At 49.0% G+C, this 21,289-nt stretch overlaps 1 protein-coding gene across 3 annotated transcripts in view; it reads right to left on the bottom strand.

Annotated features, from left to right (window-relative positions):
• The window catches only part of ZFP64 (ZFP64 zinc finger protein), an 85,167-nt gene extending 64,647 nt beyond the window's left edge, over positions 1–20,520 (bottom strand). For all 3 annotated transcript variants that reach the window (XM_070419754.1, XM_070419752.1, XM_070419751.1), the window contains exons 1-4: positions 20,361–20,520; positions 16,950–17,189; positions 2,328–2,489; positions 785–847 (exon numbers count right to left, since the gene is read on the bottom strand). In XM_070419754.1, the coding sequence (XP_070275855.1) occupies positions 785–847; positions 2,328–2,489; positions 16,950–17,189; positions 20,361–20,406 (511 nt within the window). In that variant the 5' untranslated portion in view covers positions 20,407–20,520. The remainder of the gene's footprint in view (positions 1–784; positions 848–2,327; positions 2,490–16,949; positions 17,190–20,360) is intronic.
• Between the last annotated feature and the right edge of the window lie 769 nt (positions 20,521–21,289).

The raw sequence follows: 21,289 nt of genomic DNA, 5'->3' as shown, positions 1-21,289 counted from the left end.
CAGAAACAACCGATCTTCCAAATGCTGAGGCTAAAATGTGGTCGTCAGGCAACTAGTGACGCCTAAGCCAGATCTCAGTGGGTCTCTACCTTATACACTTATTTTTAAATTTATACATGTCCATAGCATCGAATTAGGGGTATCTCATACTTTGTTAAAAAACAGTGTAAAAATGCAATTCCTTTTCCTTGCAGAAAATTGGGGAGACATAAAAGTAACATGTTAAAGAAATTTAAAATCACTAGAAATAATCACATTTTTCTTTTTCCACACACTGATTATTTTCTCTCCTTTTATAAAAGGTATTTATTTATGAAATCCCCCCTTCAAAATTGCATAAATAAGACACTGCATCCAATGATACAGTGTAAAGATACAACAAAGAAATGTTACTATTCTTCCCCCTTATTCCTCTCTTCACCAATCATCTCTCTCTTACACACAAACATCCACACAGAGACACATTTATACGATCATCTCCTCAAAAATGACAAAAATAGGTGCATTTAAATTTTAATTCATTCTGGCAAATTCATTTTCCCAATGGCTGTAGCAGTTCACATTGCCACTAGTTAAGTTCGCTCAGGTCTGTTTCAGTCCTGGATTTATTGCTTTAGACATTTTCTGCCAAAATCACATGTAGCAACAGCATCTTGCTTTGATTTATTTGTGTGTGTAATGCACTGAGGTTCTATGTCATGTCCTGTGTCTGACTTGTCTGGATCCCCAGCTCTTAGCACAGAGGACGCGTTCAGGGCGTCGGTGCCGAAGAAATGTAACTTACCTGTGTGGATTTTTAAATGCCGCTCCATGTCCTTCATGCCATAGGCAGTCTTGAACTGGCAACCTTAAAAAGGCAAGGAGAGATTAATTATAAGACATCATCACTTTAGAGCGGAGAAACTTGGCAGAAACTTCCTCAACCAAGTGATGAGAGTTAAATAACCCCCCAGAAACAGGACACACAGGTGTCCCGTGCCCCCGACGTGATGAACCACGGTCATGACATCACTCCTGCGCGTCCTGCCCACATTGCAGAGCCTAAGTCTAGTCGGGAGGAAACTTCAGACAAACCCAACGGAGGGACACTGTACCCAATAACTGGCCTGTACTTTGCACAAATGCCAAGGTCATGAAAGGAAATGACACCTGAAAACTAAATGCAATGTGTGATCCTGAACTGGATCCGGGACCAGGGCAAAAATGTTTTTCTTTTGACACAGAGACAATTGGTAAAATCTGAATAAGGTCAGTTATTTGACAATAGTGTGTATAAATGTGAATTTCCTGACTTCGATGATTGGACTATGGTTATAGGAATTTCCTTGTTTCTAGGAAATACATATTGAGGGACAAAGGGACAGCATGTCTGCAACTTACTCTAAAATGGTGTGGGGGAAAATATATAAATATACATGTATATAGGAAAAATGACAAATTACATGTAATATGTTAACATTTGGAAAACCTAGATAAAATAATACAGAAAATTTTTTGAACAATTTATTATTATTTTTTAAATATATTTTTATTGATTACAGAGAGGAAGGGGGAGGGAGAGAGAGAGAGAAACATCAATGATGAGAGAGAAGCATTGATCAGTTGCTTCCTGCATGCCCTCTATTGGGGATCGAGCCTGCAACCCAGGTTATGTGCCCTGACTGGGAAATGAATTGTGACCTCCTGGTTCATAACAACACTCAACCCTGAGCCACGTCAGCTGGGCTTGAACAATTTTTGTAACTTTTCTGTAATTCTGAAATTATTTCCAAATAAAAATTTGTGGGTTTTTTGTGCATTTTTTTTTAACTAAGAAAAGAGCAATCTTTCTGGATGTCTTCCTAAGCTACCACACAACATGAAAAATTCAGTCACCTGAAACTCACATGTCCCATTTCAAAGTCCCACAGCTGTGAAAGTCTCAAGAGCCTAGGTCAGCGGTTCTCAACCTGTGGGTTGTGACCCCTTTGGCGGTCGAACGACCCTTTCACAGGGGTCGCCTAAGACCATCCTGCATATCAGATATTTACATTACAATTCATAACAGTAGCAACATTACAGTTATAAAGTAGCAACGAAAATCATTTTATGGTTGGGTCATAACACGAGGAACTGTATTTAAAGGGCCAGAAGGTTGAGAACCACTGGCCTAGGTACATGGGGACCCGGGATAGCGGAGGTAGGGCATACGGGATGACGCAAATACGGGGCTCTGAGGTGTAAGCTGGGGAGCTGGGAGCCCATCTATGTTGAGTTCACGATGTAGGACCCTGGAACCTGCACAACATCACATCCTTCGCACAAGCAGGACGCAAGGCTGCCTTTACCTGGGTAGCAACAGTTGAGCCTCTTCTGAGCAGGTGGGGCCGAGGGCTTTTTGGCACGTGACTTGGCGGGCAGAGAGATGACAGTGGCCGTCTGGTTTTCGCTGCTTTCCGTGGGCAGATACGTCTGATAGCCATGCTCAAACACAAATTCTGGAGCTGAAACTAAAAGACAGGGTGGTTATTCATTTTCATAATATGAATACCCAACAGCTCTCCCTTTGGCCAGCCTCCCGCTCTAGAGCATGAACATGTCAGGTTGCTTTCCCAGCCTCCCTAGCTGCTTGGTAGTGATCACGTGGCCCCGTTCCAGCCAGTGGGACACAGGAGATACACGCTGAGGGTTCTGGAAAAGATCTCCTCCCGGATTAAGAACAAACAAACGAGTGGGGGAAGAGAGACAGTGGAGGAATGCTCACTCCTGCTGCCCTGGTCACCCCACTTCCTGTCTTTGGACATGCTGGAGTGAGCACGTGATGCCCGGATCTGTGGCAGCCGTTCTGTAAGCACAAGGGAACAGCAAGAAAATCAGATGTTGGGCCACAGTTCGGAAACCATCCAAACCTAGGCTTCCTTCAGAAACAAAAAACGTCCCCACCGTTGACACCAGGTAGGTTTTCTGTTCATTCAGGCAAAGGCTTTAGGCACTTTCTTTTTTTGGTTGTTTGTTAATCCTCACCGGAGGATAATTCTTCCATTGGTTTTTAGAGTGGAAGGGAGGCAGGGGGAGTAGGAGTGGGGAGAAGATGGAGGGAGGACATTGATGTGAGAGAGACACATCAGCTGGCTGCCTCCTGCACACAACCCAACTGGGGCCGGGGACTGAACCTGCAACCCAGATATGTGACCTGGAATCAAACCCGGGACCCTTTGGTGTGCGGGCCGACGCTCTAACCACTGAGCACCCCGCCCAGGGTTTTAGCACAAAAATCCTAACAAACAACTGGAAAGAAACTGATTGAAGAAATCCTGGGTAAAACTACAAGTTCTCCCAAAACCACTCTTTAACACAAGTACTCCTAAAAAAAGTAATTCTTGTACTCTCACTGAAGTTTTGAGGGAAAATGAAAAAAAGGGGATCACACATATTTATCATTATACGAGATAAAACAGGTAGTCTCAAACTTCTTTATTTAAATCGACAGACTTCACATCATTACCTATTTGGGCTGTGGCTGAAGCAACAACATCTCTGCCACAGGTTTGAGTTGCTATATTTTCTCTTAACAAACATCTTCATTCTCTGAATGTAAGACATTATAGATTGTAAGATGTACTGTTACTTTGTGTATAACGGATTTTAAAAAGCTGCCAATTAAACACCTGACGATGCAGTGCTTTCATATTCCTCATTTTAGATCTAGTACTGATGTTCCCTAGAAATTTCGCACATATGGCATGGGTCCTTTTAGAACTCTTTGGTTGTGTGGACCCCCACCTCCCGGACACCGTGGCAAGAATGACAACATCATCCTGATGCATGGCAAGGAACACCTGGATCCACCAGCATCTGGTGTCGGAGTAAACCCATGGCTTCCATCGTCCTCTGCCGGGGTTCTTGTTCCAGCATCAAGAAGGGTTCAGGAAATCTGGAGAAGGCTGTGCGTACATTAAATAGGAGTCCAGAGACGAAAGATAATTTTGAAAGGCATTGGGGGTCAGAGGAGCTTTAGCTACAGGAGCTAAGTTTTCCTTGTCTCAGGACCCCATGCTTTTTATTAACACAATTTGTCCTGAGGCGAGGCAGAGATATACACTTCAAAGGGTCAGGTTTTCGTATACAGAGACATTGTCAGAATGGGGAGAATTAGCCTATGGCTGTTCAGGTGTTCGGCCAGTAGGAGGCAATAACATGTAGATTAAGATGCCCTGAGCTGTCTGGCATCAAACAATCAATTTAATGCAGCGGTTCTCAACCTGTGGGTCACGACCCCTTTGGGGGTCGAACAACCCTTTCACAGGGGTCGCCTAAGACCATCGGAAAACACATAGATAATTACATATTGTTTTTGTGATTAATCACTATGCTTTAATTATGTTCAATTTGTAACAATGAAAATACATCCTGCATACCAGATATTTACATTACAATTCATAACAGTAGCAAAATTACAGTTATGAAGTAGCAACGAAAATAATTTTAGGGTCGGGGGTCACCACAACATGAGGAACTGTATTAAAGGATCGCGGCATTAGGAAGGTTGAGAACCACTGATTTACTATATCCCGTTCAGGTTTGGGGAAATGCCACCAGCCATTCCCAGATTCAGCCCTGCTGTCGTGCTGGAATTGGCTTCCGTTGTCCTCAACTGAAACATGCAGAGGGAAGTGAAGCGGCTTTTGCCCAAAGTTGGCCAGACCATTCTGCAGGCGGATGTTCCGCCTTCACGCCAAGTCTCTCAGATGTGTCCATCGACCACACCTGCCTCTCCTGACGTGTTCCATCTATTCTGTGGGCTTTGCCTCTTGGCTCCAGCTTCCTTTGCTCCGTTTGGACCCCAGCCAGCAGTACTGACCTACCTAGGAACTTGCTACAAAGGCGAATTCTTGGGCCCCACCCCAGCCTAGGGAATCAGAAACTCTGGGGTGGACCCAGCGCTCTGCGTTCTAACCATCTGCCCAGGTGAGTCTGAGCCTGAGCACCCCTGGCACAGGTGGCCCTTTTCCGTGCATTCCAGCAGGAAGTTAGGCCAGCTTTGTCCACGGGAGGCCACCCACCCTTCTTGTTGCTGCGTCTCAGGAACAAAAGGGCTGTTCCTCCAACGCAGACATGTGCGTCATCACTAGCAGACGGAGCCCCTACGATTGTTTCCAGGTGTCTCTGGGAACAGTTACTTTTCATCTTCAACCTGAATCATCACGCAGGACCTGGGAGACGTTCTAACCAGCAATGAAACTCGATGTGCGTAGTTCCAGAAAAGGTTCACGACTCGGCCGAAGTGACCAAAATGTGCCCCATAGGCTCAGGTTAGTTCACGGGTCCAGAGAGCACCTCGTTGGGGACTGCCTGTCGGCCGACAGCGATCTCGTTAATTCTAAGGTGCACCTCCCTGCCGGGGATCTTACACTGTAGCTTTGGCTGATGTGTAAGGTCCAGCTGTTTACTGTGGGAGACCTCAGGCCAGCTGTGTGAGCCTCCGTTTCCTCCCTTGTAAGTAGAGACAGTCACTGCGCCCACCTCATAAGGTTGTTGCAAAGGCTGATGAGAGAAGCGGAAGTCAGGATGTGGCCATGCTCGAGTCTACAGGTGAACAGAACTGGGCAATGGCGCTGGGTTCTCAAGGGGCGTTTGACCAAGACCCAGGGAGACCAACGCCTCTGTTTGCCGGGGGCAGAAGGTCACCCAGGATGTAGGGTTTGCAGTGCTAACTAGGATGGCTGGTCATGTTCTTATGACCTCCTACCTTTCTGCTCCACAGCTTTCTGCACAAAAAGAAGGCTGGCAGGTGTGTGTGGTGGGTGGGGGCAGGGTTGTGGGAGTGGCCAGGTCCCCCACAGGCCAGCTCAAGGAGTCCCTCTCAGTCCTCCCAGGAGGTGAATGCAGGGCCCCTGTCCTCCTGACCTGAGCGTGAGACTCCCGGGAGATGGGCGGGGCTTCGGCTCCTGACCTCCCGCCGGCCCCTCTCCTGTGAGCCTCAGCGTCCCAGGATTTCATGGCAAGTCACAGCAGAGGGGACTCGCGGGAGGAATGTGGATATTAACCAGGTCTCGGAGGTGGCTTGCAAATACTTTCTTCCATTCCATAGGCTGCCTTTCCAGTCAGCTGTTGCCTTTGATGCGCAGAAGTTTGACGCAGCCCCATTTGTCCATTCTGCCTCTGTTGTGTGGGGGAGACGGCAGGAAGCAAAGGGCCAGGCACTCAACTGCAGGGATCATTTCAGAGGCAGGGCTGCTCACACATAACATGTGAGTCACCCCAAATAGATGTCTCCTGGATGGGAAAAGGTTTGTTCAAGGGCGTGGGCTCCTAAGTCTTATCTTCTTGAGTCTCGGTTTACTCACCTGAAAAATAGGGAGATTCCCATTCCTATCTCCTCGGGCTGTCGTGAGGATTAGAGATCAAGCCTGTGAAACTGTTACTGCTATTGCCCTTCTTCACTGATTTATTTAGCAAAAACTTACGAAGCACCTACTGTGTGCCAGGCATGGAAACACATCAGTGAGCCAGAGGCAAAACCTCTGCCTTTGTGGAGTTGGCACTCTAGTTGTGAGTGTGCAAGCAAAAAAAAAAAAAAAAAAAAAAGTAAATAAATACTCTACAGCTCAATGCTATGAAGACAAATACAGCAGGGAAGTGGGACAGGAAGTGCTGGGGGCATGCGACTTTAAGTAAGGTAATCCCGGAAGGCCTCAGTGAGGAGGTGACATTTCAATACAGAACACAGATGCGTGTGATTATTAACCGTCTTCTGTTGCAGGTGTCTGGAATTCAACAGCCAAGTTACCCAGTCTTGTTGGAGCCTCCTGGATAGCTTTATCAGGGACCCCCCTTTCATCCCTCCCCCACACTCGGCTTCTTGCCATGGGACCTGCAGGTCCCACAGGGGAAGCCTTCAGGTGGCCTTGATCACGGAGGGGCTGCTTTGAGTGTCTGTGTGCAGTTTGGTGTTGGAGTAGCCACTAGTCCCCAGGGATGAGTGTGAGTGTGTATGTGCTGTGTGTGTAAACGCCAGGCTGACCTGGGACCAACCTCTGTCCCCACCACTCACTAGCTATGGGGTCTTGACCGAACCACGTCACTGCTCTTCAGTTGTTTTGCCAGTAAAACAGGGATGTGAGCAGCGATCTGCACGCTCAGACCTTCCTGTCCCAGCCGACACCTGACAGGCCAATTAGACCCGCTTGCCCTGGAATTAAGAATTGGGACTAAGACTGCGTTTTGGCGTGGACTTTCCTTCTGCAGAAAAAAAAGGCATAAAACTTGGGAGCTGTCACGCCGACGGCATGCTTCTCCCCGTGTAACAAGCATACAGACCATCCTGAGATCTCTTTAAGTGCAGATTCGGAGTCAGCAGCTCTGGGTGGGGCCGATACTGGGTTTCTAACAAGCTCCTGAGCAGTGGGCCTGGTCCTCGGGCCACACCTTGAACTGTGAACATCCGAAATCACAAATATATTTCTGGTTTCTGGTGTCCAACTCTTTTTACATTTTTATTTTTTAAAAAATATATTTTTATTGATTTCAGAGAGAAAGGGAGAGGGAGATAGAAACATCAATGAGAGAGAATCATTGATCAGCTGCCTCCTGCATGCCCCCAACTGGGGATCGAGCCTGTAACCCTGGGCATGTGCCTTGACCAGAATCGAACCTGGACCCTTCAGTCCACAAGCCAAAACTTATCTACTGAGCCAAACCAGCTAGGCAGTGATGGCGAACCTTTTGAGCTTGGCGTGCCAGAATTTTGAAAAACCCTAACTTAACTCTGGTGCCGTGTCACATATAGAAATTTTTTGATATTTGCAACCATAGTAAAACAAAGACTTATATTTTTGGTATTTATTTTATGTATTTAAATGCCATTTAACAAAGAAAAATCAACCAAAAAAATGAGTTCGCGTGTCACCTCTGACACGCGTGTCATAGTTTCGCCATCACTGGGCTAGAGCCACTTTTTAAAAAAATATATATTTTTATTGATTTCAGAGAGGAAGGGAGAGGGAGAGAGAGAAACATTAATGATGAGAGCGTATCACTGATTGCCTGCCTCCTGCACATCCTCTACTGGAGAATGAGCCCACAACCCGGGCACGTGCCCTGACTGGGAATCGAACCATGACCTCCTGGTTATAGGTCAACGCTCAACCATTGAACCACACCGACTGGCCAGTATAGTTCTCTTTTGAGTTCCAGCCACATCCTTGCCCTTGGTCCTCAGTGACTCCCTATTCCCTTCTAAATAAAAGCCTCCTCTCGGGCTTAAACTACGACATCCAGAGCAGGGGTCTGTCACAGGCAAACAACCAACCATCCTCCCTAAAACAAAGTGAACCTGCAGTAGCCTGGGAATCACTGAACAGGAACAAAAACCCACCACTACCAGCGGAACGGAGCTTCCTTCCCACTTCCCACACCCCTTCCCACGCCGAGTGCTGGGCTCACTTATTCATTCAGATCTCTGAGCACCTCCTATGTGCCAGATGCCGAAGCCAATAGATTTCCTTCCTTTCTCCCCGTTTCCTGGTCCGGTGCTTCTCAAATTTGATCATGTGCCAGAGACTCTGATGGAGATATCAGGGGTAAAGTCTGGATATCTTTATAGCTATATTTTTAAACTAGATTTTTATTGATTTCAGAGAGAAAGGGAGAGGGAGAGAAACATCCATGATGAGAGAGAATCACTGATTGGCTGCCTCCTGCACACCCCACACTGGGGATCCAGCCCACAACCCGGGCATGTGCCATGACCAGGAATCAAATTGTGACCATGACCTCCTAGTTCACAGGTCGACGCTCAACCACTGAGCCACGCCGGCCGGGCTATAGCTGTATTTTTTAACAAGGTTTCTAGGTAATTCTTCCTTCCCATCAGCTCCGATTCCCGTTCTGGTCCAGTGTACAGAGACTGCAGTTGGGCGGCTCTGCAGAGGGGCCCTTGGCTTGGGTTCCACCGCTGAGCCCTCCTCCCTGTCCCTCGGTGGCCCAGCCGCCTCCACGGCCGTGGGCCTGGGCCTGTGTCCCATCTTAGCCAATGGGGTCTGGAGTTTCTGGGAAGCACGTCCTCCCTGGTAAAGAGCAGCTGTCCCTCTCTCGATCTGTGGACAGGGCTGAGCGAAGGCTTGAGGCATAAAGCAATGGCAGCCTTCTTTTCACCATGAGGTGCATGAGGCTCGAGGCCAAAGGACAACACCCACCACCAGGACACCAAAAAGATGCAAAGAACCTGTCATCTCTGAACTGTAGAACGGACCTGGGTGTGCCCTGCTGTCCGGCCCATTTGTAGTTGGAAGCACTGGCTGGTTCCGATTCCCAGTACCCTGCCTGGATGCAGGTGGTTCTTTTGAGAGATGCTGCCACAAGGAGTTTACTAAGGGACGGTGTGGCTTAGAGACCAGTTCTGCCGATTTCTGGCTCTATCCTCCCAAACAAGTCATTTAACCCCTTTGTTCCTTAGTTATTATGGGTAAAACGGGATGATGACTCTCAGTATTTAATTCACTGTTGCGCCAAGGACTTCAGACAGATGACTTCATAAGAACTACTTAAGAATTAGCTATGCCCGGACCTGGAAGCCACAGTTCAATTCCCGGTCAGGGCACATGCCCGGGATGCGGGCTTGATCCCCAGTAGGGGATGTGCAGGAGGCAGCTGATCAGTATTTCTCTCTCATCATTTATGTTTCTCTTTCTCTCTCTATCTCCCTTCCTCTCTCTGAAATCAATAAGAACATATTTAAAAAAAACCACAAAGAATTAGCTAATATTATTGTTGCCACATTGTATGACAAATCATTACATAGTTTGTCTTACTACATCACTCATGTGCTCAACAACCTTCAATGGCTCCCCAGCTCCTTCAGAAAAAAGGCCAGAGATGAAGCGTGGCTCCTACCACTACTCCCCGTGTCATCTCTAGGCACGGTTATCAGATCTTGCCTCGAGCTGCCCCACCCACAGACCACCATTAGGAAATGCCCCCTTTCCACCATCTTCCTCCCCAAGGCAGGTGATTCTTCTTTTTTTTTTAAATATATATTTTATTGATTGTTTACAGAGAGGAAGGGAGAGGGATAGAGAGCCAGAAACATCGATGAGAGAGAAGCATCGATCAGCTGCCTCCTGCACACCCCTACTGGGGATGTGCCTGCAACCAAAGCACATGCCCTTGACCGGAATCGAACCTAGGACCCTCCAGTCCCCAGCCTAACGCTCTATCCAGTGAGCCAAACCGGCCAGGGCAGGTGATTCTTTCAAGACCTCACAATATTTTCCCTGGCTTTCCCCCAGGGGACTAACTACTTCTTTTACTTTCCGACAAGGCTGGGCGTGCATGTCTCACACCTCGGTCCTGCTCCCCTGCTCATGGGCTTGGAAGTCTCCAGGGGTGAGCATCTCCATTTCTCGGCTCCAGCGTCTGGCGCACAACAGGCCCAGAGCTACTGTCACTGGGCCCTGGGATGGGGCAGGCGCCAGGCCTGGTGCTTCATGCACGTTAATGAACTTCATCCTTACAGCTGAGCGCCCGCTCCTGTTCTCACTCAGTAACTGCCTCTCTGAGTGCCTGTGAGGGGCCAGGCCTGCCTGCAGGGAGACTGACAGTCTAGAACAGGGGTGGGCAAACTTTTTGACTCGAGGGCCACAATGGGTTCTTAAACTGGACCGGAGGGCCGGAACAAAAGCATGGATGGAGTGTTTGTGTGAACTAATATAAATTCAAAGTAAACATCATTACATAAAAGGGTACGGTCTTTTTTTTTTTTTTTTTTTTTTAGTTTTATTCATTTCAAATGGGCCGGATCCGGCCCATGGGCCGTAGTTTGCCCACGGCTGGTCTAGAACAATGGTTCTCAACCTTCTGGCCCTTTAAATACAGTTCCTCATGTTGTGACCCAACCATAAAATTATTTTCGTTGCTACTTCATAACTGTAATGTTGCTACTGTTATGAATCGTAATGTAAATATCTGATATGCAGGATGTATTTTCATTGTTACAAATTGAACATAATTAAAGCATAGTGATTAATCACAAAAACAATATGTAATGATATATGTGTTTTCCGATGGTCTTAGGCGACCCCTGTCAAACGGTTGTTCGACCCCCAAAGGGGTCACGACACACAGGTTGAGAACCGCTGACCTAGAAATTAAACCACGAATCAATGGCTCACAGGCCAAACAAGCCTTCAGATTCTTTTTTAAGGCTTTCAAATCAACGAGGTGAGTTTGTTCTTCCCTATGTCAATGTCCTCTGGCCACACACCAGGGACACACCTGCAGGTGACTAAGTTTATTACTCACTGCAGAAGGGAACCCTCAGACCATGGGAGCCATGGAGTCTCAGTGACAGGGTGCTAGAAAGGACTGATTTGGGGCTCATGCTAGGTAATTTTGGGGGAGGGTTCAAGGAAGCCTACATTGGAAGCTGCCAGAAAGTGGGGGAGCCTGGCTGGCGTGGTTCAGTGGTTAAGCACCAACCTATGAACCAAGAGGTGGCCATGGCTTGATTCCCAGTCAGGGCACATGGGTTGTGGGCTCGATCCCCAGTAGGGAGTACGCAGGGGGCAGTCGACTGATGTTTCTCTCTTATCATTGATGTTTCCACCTCTCTCTCCCTCTCCCTTCCTCCCTCTAAAAAAAAAAAAAAAAAAAAAAAAAGAGAAATCAATAAACATATTTAAAAATAAAAGAAAAAGCGGGGGAAAGTCTGTGATTTGACATCATAGTAAATATTACCGAGCAGCAGAGGAGGCTAAAGCTGTAACAGGTAGAGAAGCAGGCGTCGCTCAGATCAGTGTGGGGGGATGTTTGCTATTTTGTTCTTCCGGTTCCTCCACGGTCACAGAGTGGCCCTGACCATGTTGGTGCTCTGTGACGCTGTTTATGTTGGACAGAACAGCCTGGCCTGGGAGAGCCAGCCCGGCTCCTAGCAACACCAAGGCCTCCCGACGATGGCTCCTAGCTGTCCGGCCGCTTTCCTCTCTCAGCTGGCTGCCTACAGTCCTCCCACTCTCCGTCTGCTGCATCCACCACACTGCCAGACCCCCAACAGCAGCCCACTTCCCTTCTCTGGCTAACTAAAGACCGCTTGTCACCAAATAACTGGTTAGTTACGACTGCGGTGAGTGCTAGGTGGGAGGCAGTGAGAAACCTCATCTCAGGAGTGGCGGGAGGGGAAATCACGGCTAGCTTCTAGGTGGAGGTGGCTTTTAACCTGGGACCTGCAGAGTGAAAACTAACCAAAGGAGATGAACAGATCATTCTAGTTCAAGTGGTCAATTCAACTAGTATTGGCGGGGGACTGGCCATGAGCCAGGCCCGGTGCCAGCATTTTCTGGGTGCTGTATAGTTTTCACAGCCCGATTCACTGAACAAGAGCTGACACTGACAGTGCTAAGTGTCCTCCATGCAGAAGCCCTACAGCCGGGTTAGAACCCCCAAGGTGACTGCAACCCCATCACCTCCGTGTTACAGTTGGGGAAGCGGAGACACGGGGCCAAGTGACCTGCCCACGGTGACAGCAAGTGCTCACGGCAGGAGCTCCGCCCAGTCCGGCTCAGGCCCCCGAACTTGCCATTTATTCCCGTCCCCACTTTAAAAACGAGACACCCAGAGTCCTTGGCTCCTCCGGCCCCCTGCAGCCAAGACTCGAACCCAGGCCACTGCCTCCAAAGCCCCACGATTTTAAGCCAGAACTTAGAAAATGCACGTGGGATGCTTTTTCCCCCCCACCAGCATCAGCATCTAATTTTACTGCTCCTACAGGCAAGTTCTCCAATCCAATGTGAAACAGGAAGCTTCCAAACTAGCGGCGGAGAATACATCCAATTATTGTAGGACAGAGACAGACCCAGGAGCTGAGTGACGAGGAGGTCGGCTTCATCAAGGACCAAAGAGCGAGAAATAAGCCTGGATCACGTCCAGGAGGGGCATCTGGAGAAAGCTGCCGGTGTCCGGGTTCGGGCTGTGGCCTCGGGCGGGGAGGGGCTCTCCCACCTGGCTGAGACCGGAGTCCCCCGGGAGCTTGTTAAGCACCAGGTGCCTGCGCCTCAGCCAGAGGTGCCGCTCCGGCAGGCGGAGCCCAGGCACCGGGGTCCTTAACAAGCTCCCTGGGGACTCCAGTCCACAGGCAGGTCTGGGCACCGTCATGGGTGGGACACTGATGCCCCAGCGTGGGGGGAGCTGGGCCCAGAAAACCAAACTAAATTGTGTGAAAGAAAGGAAACCCGCAAGATTCCACTTGTTTTGTGGCACAGGCGCAGGAACGATCGGAAAGGGCTGCTGAGTCGGGCAGAAAAGCAGCAGATCTCACCATCTGTTCATTCATCTCCTCATTAAGATAATCATTTACTGAGTCCCGTTCCTCTGCCCCAGGTCCTTTCTGTGGCTCACTGCAGAATCCTTGCAATGCCCAGTGCTAACTCTATGCCCTGATAGTGGTAGGTACCATAATGATCTCTTTGTACAGACGAGGAATTTTTTTTTAATCCTCACCTGAGGGTATTTTTCCACTGCTTTTAGCTAGAGTGGAAGGGAGGTGTGGGGAGAAGACGTGGGTGAGAAAAACATCAATGTGAGAGACATATCCATTGGTTGCCTCCTGCACAAGCCCCTACTGGGCCGGGGATCCAGCCTGCAACCAAGGTACGTGCCTTTGAACAGGAATCGAACCCAAGACCCCTTGGTGTGCAGGCTGACACTCTAACCACTGAGCACACCAAGGAGGGCCAGATGAGGAATGTTAATCAGAGCGCGTAAGTGACTTGCCCGGTCCAGGGCTGTGGGGCGTTAGACTGCGATGCGAGTCCAGCTGCCTGTCTCCGGAGCTCAGAGCTCAGAGCAGGGCGCTCCCTTTGACATGTGCAGTGGGTACCAACATGAGCTGGGCATGAAGAGGACTCCAGGTCTGGCCTGAGTGTACAGGACAGTACGCACAACTGAGGCGCAGCATGAGTGAAGGAACGTGGGCAGTGGAAATGCTGAGATGGATGTCATCGGGCCAAGAACTAGGAGGACAGAGGAGCCACTGGGTGTGGGGTGTTTCACTGATGAATGTCTCTTGGGCAGTCAGTGGTTCATTCACTCAACCCAGAATGAGCACCCTCCTGCCCAGCACCCTCCTGGCGCTGGGGATGCAGCGGTGAACATGAGGGGTGCAGCCCTGACCTCACTCATGGTGCTTATGGTTCAGCGATGGGGCAGACCTTAAGGTTCATGCCCACATAATCATTGAGTTATGGGAACCTGACCTGGTCCGAGAGAACAGTGTGTGTGTGTGTGTGTGTGTGTGGTGTCAAGAAGGGGGGTTGGATGAAATGCCTCTAGGTGCAGCTCTGAGGGACACCTAAGAATTAAGTCAGTTCCTGGCAGAGGAACAACACGCACGGCGGCTCTGAGGCCAGAGGAATCCTGGCTCCTCTGGAAAACAGAAAGGTGTGCGTCGCGGCTGCTGCAATTCACAGGGGAGGGGATGTTCCAGGATAAGCCAGATGCTCTGTGTGCAGACAGTTATGAACCTTAAACTCTTAGGCTGAGCTGGTGTCAGCCAGGCAAAGACAGGAAAGGTATTTCAGGCAGAGGGAACCTCATAGGCAAAGGCTCAGAACACAGAAGGATGTAACGATTGGAACACAAAGTGTGGGCCTTGACGCCTCCTCACACTGCGGCATCACAGCATAACGTGAGGTTACTGGGCATCTGCTTCTGAGGACAGGGAGCTGAGTCTGCAGAGAGAAGGCGCCCGCGGTAAGGGCCACGATACCTGAGTCCCAGGACTGTCCTGATCCTGTGGTGGGACCCTGGCCAGGTCTCACCCACATCTACAGCTACACTGGTCTAGCTATAGGATAAGAAGGTTGCACCAGGCCCATCTCCAAGGTGTATTTTAGGTTTCACATGTTCTTGGTGACTTCCTCTAAAATAATAATTAAGATAAACTCTGGAGAGAGTGGGAAGACCTCGAGGTATTATTATTAAGGTTTGTGAGGTGACCAGTTAATGATATTTCAATGTTTTAAAAACTCAGCAGAAACACTATTTTGGGTGCATTGGGGAAACAACTACAGAACTTGCTTACTACCAAAAAATTCAAACATCACAGCAACAGATATTTGATGAAGAGAAAGTAGGTGGTATTCTCCATGCCTCAGCTCCAGATGAACTATTTGGTAAACATGAGAATATGCTAAAAAAAAAAAAAAAAAAAAAAAAAAAAAAAAGCCTGTGGCTCAGTCAGGCTCACAGATGTGTTTTGTTTGGCCATCAAAGTTGCAAAGTTTGGGAAATTTCACATTAGGTTGGTTTCTCTGAAAAACTCAAGTATCTGATTGCATCCAAAGAGCAGCTATCTCCGCTTTCCCACAGTCCTCACCATTCCCTAATGTGCACAGTTTAAATTCCTCTCATTAGTATGACCTGCCTCACTCCTGTTCTAGAAGCTGCCCTTGAATATAATGATATATATGTATGCATCTGTATGAGTTTTACACTTTGAGATTTTTCTCTGTCTGCATATAGATCTAGCTCCCCTTTTCAAGGCCAAGTTTTACTCCACTGTCTGAATCTCTGATATTGATTTAGCTAATTTCCTCTTGTTGTAGACATATAAAAATTCCACTTTCTTTAGAGTATGTGCTATAAGTTTTACAGGATAAATACCTGGGAGTGGACTTACTGGGTAAATGTGTTTCATGTACATTTTGAAATGTGAAAGATCTGAAATCTAACATTAAAAACTCAAAAGATACCACAAAATCTCCCAGGTTATATGAACTCACCTCCCCAGGAAGGGGAGCAGCTCCTCCCCCTAAGCCTTGTCGACAGGCATGTCTCCCACTGCTGAGGCAGCAAGCATACTTCCCTGCTGGTCCCTCCTGTCTAGCACCTATTGCCTTTGCCGACTTTTCCACTTGGTTCTTTTTCTCGACGTCACTGATTTTTAGGAGTTCTTTACATATGACGAACATTAGGCCTTAGTCATATATGTTGCAATTCTCTTCTCCAATTGTCTTTAGACTTTTCGATACATTGTTTTTACTTTGGAAAAATTGCAAGTTAATCTGCAACTACTTACATGCTTCTTTTTCTTTGGTGGTGGCGGTGGGGGTGGGGGTTGGTGTCCACAACCTTCTTTGGTAGGCACAGTATTTTTTTTTTTTTAATTTAAAAATGTGAATGCCTTTAGCTAAGGAATACATTCTCTAATCCCCCACAGGACCCCACAATGTCAGTACTCACTCATAAATGGGTTACTTCATATTTGTAAAGTTATCTGTCTGACCCCTTAAGACAGATTATATAGGTGTAAGTATAGGTGTATGTGTGTGTTTCTGTGCGCGCCTGTGTGTCTGTGGGTACACATGTGTGTGTGTGTCTGTGTGTTTAGTATTACTCTAGGACTTTTATGGTTTCATTATACACAGTTAAATTTGGGATCCATCTACAGCTTATTTTTGGTGGAGTGAACGGATACCACCCAGAACTGGGATGAACTTTTCTGTTTTCCTGGTTGTACCCCAGGGGAGGGAGGCATCAATGCCTGCTTATAGGGTTAAAAACAAGCAAAAAAAAAAAAAAAAAACCCTCTTTATTCCTTAATACAAATAATGCAAATGCGAAGACCACATACATATTCCCATCACCCAGAATAGCTATCTTTTTTTTTTTTTTTTTAACAGCAATGCATTTCCTGCGAGTATTCTTCCTCTTAGTATTAGGTTTTTGCTTTAGAAACTTGTTTCTTTAATTTTGTTTGGTTTAACATGTGACAACATGTATAACTGCTAACACTTAATGTTTTAACCCAGCCATTCCCAAACCCAGCTGGGTGGCTGGTTTCCCAGTGGAGCTTGTTAAAAATAATGAACCAGCAACCCTAGCGGGTGAACCCTGGGAAACTATATGTTTCACAAGTTCCATGGCGGCGTCTGGGACATGGCCCACTTTGCCCGGCTCCCCAACCCCCGCCGTACCTGTGATGGTCTGGGTCTCCGAGGTGATGGTCCTGGTGGTAGTCTGTGTCTGGGTGGCAGGCACCGTTTCCTCGGAAACAAACTGGACGGTGCTGGGGGCCGCCCCGGTCGTGCTGGTCAGCTGGCAGCCACTCTGCTTGTGAGCTACAAAGGCGTCCAAGTTGTTAAACTGCTGCTTGCAGATGCCACAGATATGGATGTCGGGGGTCAGCTCGACCAGCACCGTTGTGCCCCCAGGAACTCCATGGGACAAAGGGAAAGTGACAGATTAATCCCAAACAGTGTGAAATTACAATACAAACCAAATCCATGTAGGAAAACAGGGCATGGTGGCAGACATGGCTAGTTGCCGGCTCAATGTCCATTCCACTTCCCTCTTCCTCCTTGCAAACAGGTTTCCGAGTCTGTCCTAGCAGTAACGCACCCAGACCCAAATAACGGCTCCTAACACATTTTTGTCCGTAGGGGCACGAGTGGCATTTTATAGGAGAATGTTCTTTGATATGCATGTCTGCCCTGCACTTGGAAAAATCAGCAGCCCAGCTAAAGAATGGTTGTACCTCTTCTTTCCCCCCATAAGGATAAAAAAAAAAAAAAAAGATAATCAAACAAGAAAAAAAAAATGGTTGTACTCCCAGTCATGAAAACGAATCCCTCCACATTTCCAAATCCTATTCACCCGCCTACCCCCACCCCCAATTGTAAGAGCCGCCACTCTAAATAATGTTGGTCCCCTACATACTTGGGAACCCCTGCAGCACACTGCTAAAGGAGTTTCTGGAGAAAGTTTGGCTTTCATGATAAAAAGGGAACAGGCATTTTCCCTTGAATGCAGATGTGATATCAGGGGCTTGTGCAGCCATATTGTAACTATGAGGACAATGTTGAGATGCCTACAGATGCTGGTCCTTACTTCATTGATCTCCTGAATCAACCAATTGCAGACTTCTCATTAGGCTAGCATAGGTCAGTTTTGTTACGTATGGCCAAAATCCATTCCTAAGTGACAGGGACATTGTGTCTCCCGAGTAATGATACTAAGTAGTAATACTGTATTACTTTGTAAAGTACCCACCACAGTACCTGGCACTATATTAGAAAGGGCTATGTAAATGCTTATTGAATAAAGAAACACCACTAATTAATAAGTCTCTAACATGAGAACCTTAATTTTTATTTTAAAAATTTACTTTGTCTTCTTCTAAGGCAGCCGTGGGTAAACTACGGCACGCCGCGGGCCGGATCCGGCCCGTTTGAAATGAATAAAACTAAAAAAAAAAAAGATCGTACCCTTTTATGTAATGATGTTTACTTTGAATTTATATTAGTTCACACAAACACTCCATCCATGCTTTTGTTCCGGCCCTCCGGTCCAGTTTAAGAACCCATTGTGGCCCTCGAGTCAAAAAGTTTGCCCACCCCTGTTCTAAGGAAACTCATGTTTATAACAGAAAATTTAGAAGAGAAGCAACATGTGTACCACGGACATTACAAAATATTTTCTTCCATTCATCTTCAGTTAAAAATTTGTTTTTAATTGAAAATTGTTTAAGGTCATAACGTATTGTAAAATTAACCTTTTCGCCACATAAGATCGCATAAGCATTGTGCTACATCTTTAAAATGTATCTGTGAATATAATTATGTAATAACACATTCACATAATTTCATGTTCCCCGTGTTTCTTAAATTTCAGTAATTACTAGGTCTTTATATTATTCCTAACTTTTCCCATGCCTAAACGATATGAGAAATATTTTGTGCATATATGGCTGGCATCCATGCATCAATTTCCTGAAAAATTCTAAGTCAGTTACATTATGTTCAATTTTCCCCAAGTCTAACTAAGACAAGAGATCTTTGTGGGGAAATACAATGTGGTGGACCGGCTGCGGAGAGGTGCTCTGAGGCTGGGCGTGGCAATGCCTTATCAGCCATCTTGCACTTAAGGACTTTGAAGTCAATGGATGGGAGGAAGGAGGCCTTTCCTTCAAAACCTGCCGCAGGTCTGCTGAGGTGCTCGTGGGACTAACTGGAAACAAGGGACCAAGAGATGAAGGGACCTGCATCACGGACGGTTCCGATGCCCAGGATGAAATGGGGAGAAGTTTCTGCTTCACAGCCTGGTTAAGAGGCTTCAATGAGATGGTGCTTGTAAAAGGCCAGCGCAGGGGTCCCCAGCCCCCAGCATGTCTCCGGGTTGGGTTATGACGGAGGGACCCCACTTGAACTTGCAGGTATCCCCCTCTGAAAATCTGGGATGATAAAACATTACCTACCTCTGCACTTGTAGTGAGAATGAACTGAGACCAAATTAAAAAAAAACAACAACAAACTCTGGGCACAGCTCCTGCTCACCACCAGCAAAAAGAATTTATTTTTCTTTGCCAAGTTCTCCAAACCTGTTTCGGCATCAGAATGACCTGGGGGAGGTGGGCTAGGAGTTAAACATGGACACATCTGAGTCCCAATTCCGAGAGGAGCCGTAAAGGAGGCGGGGTGAAGGGGCGCTGGGGTGTAGGAAAATCTGTGCTTTTCACAAATTATGCAAATGACATACCCTGCCAAGTTGGGGAGCCAAAGTCTCCCAAACTGTTAACTAGTAACAGCTAGCAGGCTAAGCGCTCACCATGTGCCAGGTGTGTGCAAACCCTTGTGCCAGGCGTTCTCCAACTTTACGTGCTCCCGAATCTCCCAGGAAAGGGCGGGTCTCTCCCCCTCCATCATCCCTCCGGCAACCCAGCCCCGACCAGAGGGGTGGGGCCCCGAGAGCTTTCTGCTTTTTAAAAGAAGCGCCCGCGCTCCCAGGTGGCTTGCGTGCGCGCAGTCCCTGGACCACACTTTGGGAAACAATGCTTCGGGCGAAACCAGGGACTGCTTGTCTCCCAAGGAAAAGAAAAACGAACCCCAAACTCCGAGGAACGACGACGGCTCCATTCCCCATTCAAATCTCCACCTTTAATGTGGACAAGGCTTTGCAGTCAGGCGGCAAGCCCCGCCGGCCAGACCTCGTGAGACCCTCCGAACCCCACACTTCAAGGATCTGGGGCCACCGAGGCAGAAGTTTTCCCACCAGCGTCGCAGCGGTTACCCCAAATCTCCCAAACTCCACCGAGGGGGGGGGGGGGCCGGGAAAGGTCCCAAGGGGGTGGCGATTGTCTGAACGGCATGCCCTCCCCCACCGCCCCCTTCCAAGGGGTCTGCGGAACCGGAAAGCGCCCCCAGCCTGGCGCCGCGTAGGGTGCCCGCACCCCAAACCCACCCCGGCGCCTCCCGCCCAGCGCGCCCGCCGCGGTCCCCGGGACGCAGACACGGCGTCACCCCGATTTCGGGGCCCCGGGCCTGCTCGCTGCGCGCGGACGGGCCTGGGCCCGGGCCCCGGAGCGCGCACGGCGCCCGGGAAGCACTTACTTTGCACGGAGCCGGGGAAGCTCTCGCCCTCGCTGGTCGCGTTCATGGCCGCAGACGGAGGGTCCCGGCCGGTGATGGGGTGGGGGGCACTGGTCTACATGGTAGAGGGCTTTTCCTTTATTTTTCCACACCCCCCCCCCGCCTTCCTTCTCCCAACTCCGGCGGCGGGAGGACGGATGTAAAGCGAGCGCCACTTCCGCTGCCTAGAGGGCGCTCGGCCCGGCGCCCGGCCCGGCTGCAGAGCGGCTCCAGGGCGCTGCGCACCAGCCCGGTACCCGCCGGCCCCGGACGCGCGGGGCCCCGAGGGACCTGGACGGCGCACTGGCGTCCGGGAGGGTAGGGCGGACACGGGTGGGAGGGCTGTGCCCACTCCCGCAGCCCTGCGGTCCGGGCCGATGCGTTCGGCCTCCCCTGCTCGGGCGCCTTTGCACCTGCCACCCTGGGCGCCGGGTCCCCGAGGTGGCCGGGCAGCCCCGCCGCTGGGAGGGGGGTTGGGTGGCGGAGAGGGCCGCCTCGGGCTGCAGTTCAGGGTGGGCGCTGCTGTGGGCCTGGGAGGAAGCCCGCTGAGCGTCAGCGCGCAGCTCATCCGAGCGCTGGTGGGGGCCGGGCCAAACTGGTGAAATAAGAGGACCGCGATCATGCAGATGAGACTGACACCTGGGACCGGACTCGGAAGGCCCCTGCTCCAGGGGCCCGCGAGCCTTCCGGGCACAGCCACCTGGAGGGCTTGTCAGAGCACAGGCTGCTGGGCCCGCCCCCGAGTTTCCGATTCAGTAGGTCTGGGGCGAGGCCTGGGAACGCGCATTTCTAAGTTCCCGGGGGGAAGTCTCTGCTCAGAGACCATCCTTGGCTTGTTCAGTCTAATACTGCGGCCCTCTTCCGCCTCCCAACCGCCTTGTCTCCCTCCCTCTGCTTTGTCTTTCTTCTTA

The sequence above is a fragment of the Myotis yumanensis genome, unplaced genomic scaffold, assembly GCF_028538775.1.
Source record: "Myotis yumanensis isolate MYYU_CA2020_CCGP unplaced genomic scaffold, mMyoYum1.0.hap1 SCAF_7, whole genome shotgun sequence".
In the NCBI taxonomy this organism is placed as follows: Eukaryota; Metazoa; Chordata; class Mammalia; order Chiroptera; family Vespertilionidae; genus Myotis; species Myotis yumanensis.
This window is presented reverse-complemented; position numbering and strand designations above follow the sequence as displayed.